General features: G+C 42.3%; 1 protein-coding gene across 1 annotated transcript in view; it reads left to right on the top strand.

Moving 5' to 3' along the window:
* Positions 1–12,594, top strand: part of chd7 (chromodomain helicase DNA binding protein 7) — a 77,311-nt gene that overhangs the window by 10,604 nt on the left and 54,113 nt on the right. Inside the window, exon 2 of the mRNA XM_076745783.1 lies at positions 10,156–11,769. Coding sequence (XP_076601898.1) covers positions 10,278–11,769 — 1,492 coding nt within the window. The 5' untranslated portion in view covers positions 10,156–10,277. The remainder of the gene's footprint in view (positions 1–10,155; positions 11,770–12,594) is intronic.

The following is a 12,594-nucleotide window of genomic DNA, read 5'->3' as shown; positions in this document are numbered from 1 at the left end:
GAAGAGGGAGATCACTCACTACTTCAGGTGTCTAGTTAGGTTGTGTCTGCTAAGCTTTTGGTATAGTTTGTTTCTTTGGCCGTGTTTTGTTTGTCTGTGCCTGCCTGTCTGTGTCTCAGTGGAAAAATGGTGTTGTTGACATGGCAGAGATTTCCTGTAGTAAAGCCTGGAGGCTACAGACAGTTTAGCTGCCAAATTTTCAACAGCACAGACAGGGCTGCATTGAGCTGCTGTTTGGTAATCGCTCTTCCTCCTTCCTTCCTTCACCAGAACTGCATACACAGAGTGTTTCGGAGCTGGTTGGTCAAGTATGATCTGAGTTAGTTTAAAATCAGTACATTTCCTTATTTTTCAAAAAGTTTTGTTGTTAAAACAACTGAACACTGCAGCGATCTTTTGCAACTCTCTGATCTGACTTCAGAGGGGTCATCACATGCAAATTCTCTTCCAGATTTCCCAGACTGAAAAAAAATCACAATTAACAGGCTTTCAAAAACACTAAGAGCGGGAAAAGTGAGGAGTGTGCTGCTGAGTGCCTGCAGATTTACCAAGTTGATTCCAGGTGACATCACTGACTGTAACACCTTCACTCAGGCTGTATTGTGTAACATATTTGATATATGTGTAATATTGTGATTAGCATTCCAGTAAATATATAAGTAGGTTTAAGTTTCAGTATAAGACCTTTTTGATAGGGTTTGGCATCAGTGGCTGTTTTCAGAGAGATTCTGTTTGGGTTTCTGTTAAATGAAGGCCCATCTCTAATGCACTACAGTGAATGACTGTGTAATATTGCTGGCTGCCAGAGAGGCCATTCAGTTGCGCTAACTTGGCAGTCATATTCTGTGGTTTCGGCTTGGCTGAGCGAATGACCTCGATAATTGTGGTTTGACAGAGCTGCACACTCACTGTGAATTCCTGGGCCTAGCTGGTTCATTTATCAAGTCGGCTAAAACTGTTCGTGTTAGAGCCACTCGGTGATTACTTGTGGTTTCAGGTGAGGTGTAACTAGTGAAGCTGTTAATTATGCTGTTGGACTCACAGGCTCATGTGCCTGCCTCAAGCAGCGACAGAACCAAACCCTTTTTATATTTCTTCTCACTTTGTTTTTAAAAGCTGGACAATAAAACTGTCAGCCACTTCAAGGTCAAAGTCCTCATTCATTATCTCAGGTTTTATTTTGAGACATAGTTTGCTTGGGGTTACAACACACAAGAAAAGCGGAAAAAATAGGCTTGAAACCCACAGCTGTCCTCAGTGCTTTTGTTTCATCTATAACTGTCTTGAAAATATTGCTCAAACAATAATGTACGATTAGTAACTTTTCTCACAATATTCTGATGTCAAACAATTAATTGAGAAAGTATTCAGCAGGTTAATCAATAATGATTCGTGAGCTGCAGCCCTTTTGTCTTAATATTTCCCTTTAACAACATCTTCTTGCAGTCCTCCAGCATTCAGTGTTTCGCAACATTTCCGGCTTGCTTTGCCGTTTATCTAGACATGTACAAGTTCACCCAACTCTGATATTGTGGTATGTCTGGCACTTGGTATTTTTCCCCCATGTCTTACATGCAGTTCAGTTTCTTTTCAATTAGATATGATTATTTCAGGTTGTTGAAGACTATTTGGCACCATTGATTATGATTATCTGTATATAATGATTATATGTGGTGGTTTGTCTCTTGAAGGACTGTATGTACAGTAAATGATGTTGGCATTATGGAAATGCTTTGTTTCATGACAACAGCATGACTGACTAATATGTACTTAGATCATTACTCAGCATTGGGCGATCCACTTAATGATGTATTTGGAATCACTTCTGAGTATTGGTGCACCACTAATAATGGAGAAGTGGAATGGCTTTCTCACAAGGGTGATGGAGTTCAGTTTTGTTTTTTTTTTAATCAGAGTCATGAGTCAGCATCTACCTTCAAACTGACCACCGTTGTTTAAAGCTTGAGGATGTACCAGCTGTCACCTCTGAAAACACTGATAAACATCAGTGTGGTCTTGTGAAACCACATAAGCGAGCACAACTTCTCACTTTGTTACTATATATTTTCGGTCACCGGGTAGTTCACTGAAGGACTGTAGGATAGGAGCTCAAGGGCCTGCTATTCTGCTAATAACACATAAATATCAGGTATTGTGGCCCATGCTGAAGGTAAGGCAGGCAAATTGGCCGTCATGCTGTGGTGTAGGGCTGCAACTAATGATTAATCTCTCTGTTTATTTTCTTATTTGAAGACGTCAGAAAAAGTGAAATGACTGTGAAGATATGGTTTAATAACATAGAAATCCAAGAAAACCATAAGATAGTCACGTTTGTGAAACCAGTGAATTTTTTGCTTGAAAAAATCAAATGATTTATCAATTATCAAAATAGTTGCAGAGTAGCTCAACTAATGGATTGATTAATCATTCCAGCTCTCCTGTGTTGTTTGTTTCTGTTGTCAGACAACTGCAATATGAAATGGTGATTCAGTTGCTGCTCATACATGCAAGCCGAAATGAGCAGTATTTTTTCTGCTGCTGCTCTGAAGCTGTCCGTCAAAACACTTTTTATTAGTTGTGAAGTGATCTAACAACATGGAGATCAATGACAGCATGTATTTTATGATCGACAATATTCCCATTTAAAATGAGTAATTACAGTGACAGATGGAGGCAACCTAAATTTGGCTTTTTACAGTTCTGATGTACTTGATTGTCTGTGAGTGGATAGTAAATGGCTGATGATGTTTATATATTTACACTGATGGGGTTGTGTTGGTGTGAGTGTGTTGCTGCAGCTGCCAGAGAGAAAGTGAAGGCTTATTGGATGCCAAGGCGCTACACAACACTTTTACGCTTCTTTGAAGTGTCCTTTTCAGCTTGGAAAGTTATGAAGGCCGAAAAAGTTTGCTCCTTCATCTTGATGCTTATGAGGTGAACAGTAATTCGTATGTGCATTTGAATGTTTTTGATTGGCAAGTGCACTTTATGTTCCCAAATGATGAGGGACGGCTCAGTTACATGCCAAAGCTGAGTCTGAATAATGGGTTTTGGAGACCTATGGTTGCCTGCAGTAGCTTATGGTTGTTGGTATGGATACCTATTCTGGACTACTCACCACGTGTGTGTAATGACCGAGGGAGGTAAGGGGAATGTGGGGGGCTAAATGCCTCATCCTTTGATGAGATTTGGCATCTAAAGCGGCAGACTGACCGTTCACCTAATTCCTTCTGCAGTGACAGCTGGGCCTCAATGCCAAACTGTGCATGTGTTTCTGTGTGCGTCTGTGCTCGCTGTGGGAAAGAGACGAGAGCTCAAGCTTGGCTGAAATGGCGGAGGAAGTGGTACAAAAAGTTCAAGAAAGCAAAGCTGAAGAGAGAGCTTGTGTTGTCCATGACTGTCAGATTGAAGGAGGTTTCACTCAGGAATATAGGGATGAACGACACAAGAGAGAGACAGACAGGATGAAATAGTGGAGAGAGGTGAAGTGCAGAGGAAGTGTGTCTTTCCAGGGTGCAGGCGAGTGTTATCTTTTGGGAGGCTAACTTCTAAAGGCCAGACAAAATGAGTGGAGGAAAGAATCTGTTGCCTTCCCACTCTTAACTACAGCTGTGATCTGATGAAAGCCCCGAGGCTGCTGCAAACACACATGCTCTCACTCACACAGTAGCCAGCAAGCGCTTATACAGCTTCAGTTATTATGTATTGCAGAATTCACGATCTAATTTAGTGTGCATCTGACTGAGCTGACAGGAAATCAGTTGCCTTTGTAGTAGCTTGCTGCAAAGGATGTGAAATTACACTCAATTACCCTCACCTGCCACACATATGCACTAACATGAGGAAACTTTTTCTTCCTGTAGTGATTGAAATACACAGGAAGTGATGTAACTCAACAGTGCTGTTGCTTACACTGCTGTGATGCAGCCTAACACAAGTTCCCCAATGACAGCAGCTGAAGCACTGCTTCGTTTCTGTTGGGTTGTTACACTGTAAGAGAATGTTTGAGTGGATTCTTAAGAGAACGTTTCCAGATAATGGTAGAGCTACCAAAGAGCTGTTGACTCTGCCTTGTGAAGATTTGCTGCTTCTCTGTTTTTATGTCATTGTAAATTGAATATTTTTGTCATTTTTTGTCTGGTGCATTAAAAAAAACCTCAGCAATTTTAAGGCGTCACCTTGCACTCTGGGAACTTGAAGACATTTTTCACAATTTTTCTTAAGTTTTATTGATTAGATAATGAATTTATTAACTGTATTTTTCTTTAAGTCTAAAATGTCAGTTGAAGACTTCAAAGGGAGTAAGAACTGTAGGCTGTTCTTCTAAAAACATGCTCTTTTATACCTGAAGTCTGAACCTACTGCGCTTCCAGTTCTGATCAAAGTGACCAAATGAAGAGCCTCTACAGATGTGTTTGCTCCTTTTATATACATTTGATGAAGAAGTTTACGTCCACCTTAGCCAAATACATTTAAGATCAGTTTTTCACAATTCCTGACATTTAAACTCACTAAACATTCCAGCAAACAGCCCTGGATCAGAGCAGAATCTGATGTGACTCTGGGTGTTTGCTCCCCCAGAACTCCAGCCTGTCCCCAGCTCTCTCCTCCAGAGCTCCATGACTCTCAGCAGCTGTCTGCTGGTGTGTCTGCCCACTCCTCCCCATGCAACACTCTGCAAAACCCTGCAATTAACAGAAAAAAATAGAATAATATAACTTAAATGTTTGGCTGTGCAAACATGGCTCATTTTAGATTATATTTTATGGTAAAAGAATATATTGAATGACATTTAAATGAAGCTTTTAACTGCAAACATGCTTTATCTGTGTTATGAGTGACCAACTTGTAACTTGCTCACTCAGATGAGTTGTTGTTTCTCATCTTGGTTGGCCAACCGACGCCTTATTTTGCAGATCATCTTAATCTGCACTTTGTCTCTTTGAGATGTCCGAACTCCTTCTATATAATTAGCATTGTGATACCTTTTTTTCTGAAGATGTCACATTTCTGCAAGTTTGTGTTCTGCTTGTTCAGCAGGTGTTTGATAAATTGGTCATCCTGTCTTTCTGTTGTTGCACTTGTTGACTCCAGTAGAATATATCCTGAAGTCTGTTTCATTGCCTTTGCAGTGGGCTCTGACGTTACGCTGCTGTCCCCACTGTGTGTGACATGATGCATGACATTTGATTATTCCCTTGAAAAAAAACACACTTTAAGACATTCAAATATCTATTTTTGCGCATTATGTTGAGAAGAGGAAAAACCAATATGAGAGGACATACTACTTGTATATTATTTCAATATAAACATATCTTTTACATACCTACACATTACATAATAAACAAATTCAATAATGCCCTATATCGTCCTGTAATATGCGCTCATTTCAGCGTGACCTTCGATTCATTGTCAATCAATTACAGTGACGTGTGCAGAGTTTTTCCAGTTGGTATCAGTCCACATTTCCTGGAATATTTCAATTTCCCAGACAAACAGGAAACGCTCTGATCAAATATTATCAGATCTTGGACCTTACTTGCTCATGTTATGAAGTATTGTACGAGAGTCAGCTGCAACACGATGCAGTGTAGTCCCTCATCAGTGTACGTCGACTCTTTTCGACAGTAACAGGCTCAGCGTGTTATAATGTCTGACAACATTATGGAAAGGAGAGATCCCTTTTTATTAAAGAGTAAGATGCATTTTTTTTTAACCAGAAACATCAACTATATTGCTCTCAAAGTCGCCAGACTCCATTTACAGAAACGGCCATTTTATCGTAGTAAAACACACTTGATTCAAACATGACAGAAACAAAATATAACGCACCAAAATCGTCTTGGTTCGTCTTTCTCTGTTCCAACAATCCACACTAACTGTGTTTGGTCAAAATATAATCTTAATTCGCCGAATCAGGAGAAGAGCGAGGGCGGATGTCAGAGAAGCTGCGGGGGGATATGAATGTCTCGATATTTAAAAAATTCAATTTGAATTCAGAATATTCATAGACAGGCATAACACACTGTGAAAAGTCAAAGTTCTAAGACAAAAACAGACAACAAGTTCAGAGCTGTTTCAAGGTACGCCTTGCTACGCCTCTATCTTGATTGACCAGTCACAGTGGTAGCAACTTGTCAACCACACAATAGCCGCACCCTTAAGCATACTGCTTTATCATCTTTTTACTCTAAAAGGCACCTTCATTTCCAAAATGAACATCATGCTATATTGAATAAGTAGGGTCATTTTCTCACAGGCTTCTGTACAGTCTGGCTTCTGTTTGCATCCAGTCGAATCAACCCCTGCTTTCCATTAGAGGATGCAGGTTTAGAGCACTTCAGCAGTGGCTTCACTTTTCAGACCCACAGGCTATATCCCCTTCTTTTATACAGTCTATGGTTGACTTCCTGGGTTTGTGCTGGCAGCTTGTTTATGGTTCAGAGAGACATGGAGGAAAGAGCTTGGTAGCTGTTATTTACACAACAAGGGAACATGCTCCCATCAGGCATTGGTGAAGCCCCCACCAGAAGGCCCCAAGGCCTGAAGACGACTGTGGTTCTATGTCATGTTAATGCCTTGGCTTACCACTGAATTAACTGGGTTGGATTTAATTCTTTGTCACCCAGAAACTCATCGTTGGACAGTGGTTTGATGGTGATACGGTTTGGTGACTTTTATAAATCTCATGAGGAACATTTTGGCTATTGGTGATTAGCTTTGCCAGAGAAATGGTTTGGTCTTAGTCATCGTTTGTTAGTAAAAAAGGTTAGATCACTGGTCCACTCTGAAATGATATCCTGCTCCGTAGCTGATTAATTTATATCCAGGCAAAACCAAATTTTGTGAGTATTTAGCTTCCGATTTCCGAGTGAAGCAGCAAAGGCAGGTGGGACATAACTTTGGTTTGAACTTTGAAAAGTGGCCGTGCCATAACAAACATAGAGAAGTACAGTGATTCAGAGTTGGGTGCTAGCCTCTAGTTAGCACTGTTATCACCATCGTTACCAGAGCAGAGCAGTCCATCTAACTACGTCCCTGCTGTCTGCACAGACGGGATAGTAGTATCCATCAGTGAGAGAGAGACAACTCACATCGTATGCTCCATGCAGTTGCTGAAGCGGTCCATTGTAATATTCCTCGTGCAGGATCTGGAGCTATCAGATACCACTTTCCTCAAAGTCATTAAATTCTAGCCAGCCCCTAACCACAGCATATGGGAGACATGGAGCAAGGTTTGAGGTGGCAAGTACCTGAAGGCACAACCATGTGCCATGCTGTTGCTAGCAAGCTGGCTAATGAATCTTCGCTGTGTGCCACTAAAAGGTGAAGACTGATAGGTTAATGTTATATTATTGGTTGAAATTGGTTGGTTCGAGCTTATGTAAATACATCTCATGTTTTGTTTTACAGAAAGAAAATGTGATTGGTTTTGGTGTAAGAATACAAAATTGAAATTGAAATGTATTGTGAAATAGGTGCACAGTATGATCAGGGATGTGACGTAAAAAGGCTAAAAGGTATTCTTCATTTCATCTCAACTTCAAGAGAATCAGTTAAAATAGTTATAAAATGATATTTACAAATAGGACAAATTGTGGAATATTGTTGTGTAGTCTTGTTTTGTGGTTTGATAAAGAGCATATCTAATTTTAAACATGAAGTTTTCACAGTTTATGACAAGAGCGGATAGTGGAAAGGGTGAAGATTTAGCCAACAACTATGGTCCTAATCATAATAAGTGTAATAACAAGCACTAGCACTGACAGTGCTGCCTTACTTACATACAGAATCTACTACTTTATTGTTGCTACAAAACTGTCAATGTACCGATGAGATAATGATTGTTCTGTGATAAATTGGCGAGCTGTCCATGTTGGCATACACTTGAGCTGACTGTAGACTCAGACACAGCTGTTAGCCTGCTGCTAACACTTTAGGTGGTCCTCTAAAAATGACATTGATAACCTTTTCTGAGTAGTCATTTTGGGGTGCAATTTTGTCATTTTAATTTTATAAAACATTTATTAAAAAGGGGAAATGACTAATTTGTGCACATTTCCAGCAGAAAAAGTAATCAAGTATTTTATCCGCGATACATGCTGGGCTCTGTGAACCACTAAGTGGATGAGGAAAATTACTAGATTGTGGAGGAGAAAAGATTTAAGGTGAGGGGGGAGGGGAACTCTGTAGTGCTATAAGTTGGCTTGGGTGTGTTTTTTTTGCAGTGCATGGAAGCAACAAGCTATCCTCCCCCACCTCCTCCCCATCCTGGTCTCTGATAAAGCCACATACACTCAATCACGCATGCTTAGATGCACCTACCTTCACCCTCTCACTCATGTAGACTGTAGTGTTAGGCTGGCCACACCGTCTCTGATGTTGAGTATGCTCACACATTTCTTAAGTCCTCCGTTTTTGTGTCAGAATTATGGCTAGTTATTAATAATAAATTACGCTTGTGTGCATGTTTATTTGACTTTTTTTACCCAGGAAGTTCAACAGACACACACACAGAAGCTAAAAGGTAGCAGGTGGCTAACTCCCTTGTCTTCACACATTTGTCAGGACTGGCTGGTTAGTTAGCCAGCTGAATGGCTTGCTGACTGAGTAGCTAACTACGGACTGGTGTACAGAAAAGCTCTCTGGCCTGTTGGCTGGATGGCAGCTGTTGCTGTTCAAACAGAGTTGCATCTGCTGGGACCTTTTGTTCTAACACACACACACACACACACACACACACACACACACACACACACACACACACACACACTCAATGACTCTGAGTGTGTGTTGGAAAAGAAAGAAGTTCTTTTGTTTGGTAGTAAAATGGAGGTGGGGGAGGGTTTGGGGGCATTACTAATGTGAAGTGTGTGTGTGTGTGTGTGTTTCGGCGTGTGTGAGTGTGAAGGGTTTTTTAGTGGTTCATGTGTTTTCTTCAGTGGTTAGAACTGATTAACTTGATAAACAAGTATCCATTGCACCTCTGCTCAGCAGGTGATAAGGCTGCTTACAAAATGTTCAAACAAATCAGATTATATGACGCACCATCTAAAGAGGGCTGAGTGTTTTGGGAAGCTATCCACTCATGATTTTCTGGTGAATATTGAAATATAGATTGTGATGATTTCCTATCAAGGCCCCTATTGGGCATCTACATCGTTAAATCATATCCTGTTTATTACTACCGCTGCTACTCTACATGAAATATATGATGCTATTGCTTGTTGTGCTGTTTGCTAAGATCTTCCGTGCAGATACTGGAGAATAATAAATTTGAAAACAACACTATCTACACACACACGCATACACATTTTTTTGTAGCGATCCCTCAGATGTGGTTATCAGACTCCTCTGACAAAGAAATGTAATGAAGGCAGGATATTTCACAGTTTAACGATAAACTTTATTGTCCGAAATGACATCAGTGTACTGAAACAGTAATGATAAAAACCCCAAGCATCTTTTTCTGCATTATGTTCTTGGAAAAAAGAAAGTTTCATATCGCCAAAATTTACCATTTACACTGATATCCATATATCTGTGATAGGCCAATATCAGCTGATAAAATCTGCACACTGATACATTGGTTGGGCTCTGCTCTTACAGGTTTTCAACCAGTTGTTTGGAGAACGCTCAACTTTAAAGTAACTAGTGGCAACAACTTTAATTAACATAAACTAACATATTCTAGAATTTATGTCAACAAAAGAATGTTGTACTGTGTGTAGCCGTATCAGAAAAACAGTCTTTCCTTCCACCCAAACATGTTGCTATATTTTGAGTAAAGCTGCTGTAACAGACTTACTGCGGTCATGTTATCAACTACTGTTTCACAACCGAGCACTTGAAGACAAAATGCTATCAAATTAAGAGTAAAATGTGCATGTTTCAACTCATTGGTTGCAGAAATTGTGTCATGACTGAGCGGACTTGGACAACTGCAGATAGTTAGATGTCCAGATGCAGAAACAGTCCTCAGGGAGCTTTCTACATTCAACTACATTCAACACAGTCCAGCTTTCAGTGCACACTTCATTTGAAGCATACAGCAGCCTTTTGGTCTTATATGTACTAATTCAATGTTTGTCTTTCCTGCCTCCCCTCCCTCTTCTGTTATGTTCTTTATCCCCCTCCCTCTGTCTGACTATGCAGGTATCTTAATGAGGACCATGGAGTAGCAAGCTTCAAATTAGCAGCTAGCTGATTAGCTCCTCACTGCACAACACCATCTCCCTCCATCCAGTCCCCTCCATCTTTGGGCCCCCCACCCAGCCATGGCGGACCCAGGGATGTTGAGTTTATTTGGGGACGATGCAGGGCTGTTCTCTGATGGATTAGATGGTTTAGGAGATTGCTTTCCTCAGCAGCCTACCCCTGCCCAGTCCAACCCTCTAGCCCAGCAGACTAATCCCTCTCTGAACCACGAGCACCAGGGAAACCGGGGTTACCACCAGGGGATGATCCATGGCGCTGGGCCTGGCCCAGGGCAGCCTAAATTGGGGCAAATGTATGACCACGGTCCCTACACAGGCTATGAGCAAGCTGGTGCCCCTGGAGGACGAATTATGGCCCAGAATGGTCCCAGCCAGGGACCACCAAACGTGAACACAGCCATGAATGGCATGGCTTCCCACTACCATAATAATCCAGCTAACTCTAGTAACCCCCACCATGGATACCCGGGTGATGCAGGGGGAGGAGGAGGAGGTGGGAGTGGAGTTTGGGGCCAGCAGCAGCAACAGCAGCAGCAGCAGCAGCAGCAAAACAGATCAGCCTATCAGCAGCCTCCACCGCAACCAGGGGGCGGGCCCAACCAGATGGGAAGCTACCAGATGTCCCAAGGCAACTATGGTGGGATGCAAGGCCCACCTACACCCAATGCAGCTCGTATGAACCAACACTACCCTCCACAGAGCATGGCACACCCTCCTGCTCAGGACCCATCTCACTACCTGGGACATGTTGGAATCGGTGGGGCCCAGATGAGACACCCCCAGCCCCAGCCACAAGCCCAGGGCTATCCCAACATGGGCCACACACCCAGATACCCACACTCCCCCTCTCGACAGCCTCCACACCCCCACCAGCACCAACAGGGCATAGGGGGGTTTGGTGGTGGCCAGTACCCTGGCTATCAGACCCAGTATGGAGCCATGGGACCTGGAATGGGCCAGGGTGCTAATGCGAACGTCAGTGCTAACACCAGCCCGTCCATGGGACCAGGGCAGCTTGGCCAGCGGTTTAACCAGGGATCAGGCCCAGCAGCAGGGCAACAGGGGCAGCGATACCCCCCTGGACCACCACACCAACCCCAGCCCCATCAGACCCATTCTGCCCCGATGCAGCAGCAGGCAGGGCAGCAGGGCCAGCCTATGCACCCCCTAAACCACCCCCAGAATCTGCCACAGCCCCAAAACCAGCCCCAGTCCCACCTTGTCCCCCCAGCTCAGGGATCTTACCCCTCCCCCTCATCCATGTCCCCCATGCGGGTTTTGGGAACCCCAACACCTCCTCCCCAACAGGGCAGACCCCCTAGCGCAGGACTAGCAGGACCCCCAGAGGTTGCAGGATACACAGCCCTGCAGTCTCCACCCAATGCTATGGCCCATCCACAGAGAACTCCCCAAACCCCTCTGTCTGCCCCACACGCCCAACACCAGCAGCCCCACAACTTGCCCCCCAATACAGGGCAGATGTACCCTGGCATGGGGCCGCAGCGTGGTCCACAGTTGGGTCCGAACAGGCCTCAGCTCCAGCAACCGCAAGGTAAGCGCAGGACAGTTGATGCCATTCCATGTTACTTTTTCATTGGTCCTTCCTTTGTTGACTTTATTGATACCACGATTCAAGCCACCATAAATATTTGGAATTAACAGAAAATAAAATTTAGGAAAATGGAAATATTGATTATTATTAGAAAATATAGTTTTAGAATAATTACAAAACAGAGCTGTTAGAGTTACTATGAATAGAACAGATCATTGTGAAGTGAAAGGGCTGTAATCATGGCTCCCATTTTCCACACACATGGAAAACAAGTGGAAAACGAGGGAAAAAGAAAGATGCCTTGTGTTGTCCTGAGAAAAATTGTCAGCATTGTCCAATTTTGCTTTAGCAGAAAAAGAGCAAGAAGGCTTCTGGAAGGGCTAAGTTATGTTCAAATTGTAGTTTATGGATGAGAATATTTTAAGTAGGCTGCTTTGGTTATGTCGTGGAAACACTGTGAACACTTATGTCACATTGTAGCACATGCAGGTTGGATGACATTACAATTTAAGTATTGAATAATGTAAGTTATGTTACATCCTTCAAATCTAAATATTAGTCACTGCTGGTCTTTATTAGCTTTGTTTAATAATTAGCTTTGATTAATGTTGCTGTCTTTACTACTTTTTTTAAATGGTTGAATAATGTTAAATTAGTTGCGTGTTTGGTTCAGTTGATAAAGTTGATGGTGCTTCCTGGCTTGTTCAGCCTGCAAAGGTTTAGAGGTTCTATATATGAGATTTTGTACATTAATATAGTAATTATTTGCTATTTAAAGATATAGTGGCTTAAAGGCTTCCTGAGAAGAGAATGAAGGCACTCTCC

This window comes from Chaetodon auriga, chromosome 12 (genome assembly GCF_051107435.1).
Source record: "Chaetodon auriga isolate fChaAug3 chromosome 12, fChaAug3.hap1, whole genome shotgun sequence".
Lineage (NCBI taxonomy): Eukaryota > Metazoa > Chordata > Actinopteri > Chaetodontiformes > Chaetodontidae > Chaetodon > Chaetodon auriga.
Note: the sequence above shows the minus strand (reverse complement) of the source record. Positions and strands in the feature narration are given on the sequence as shown.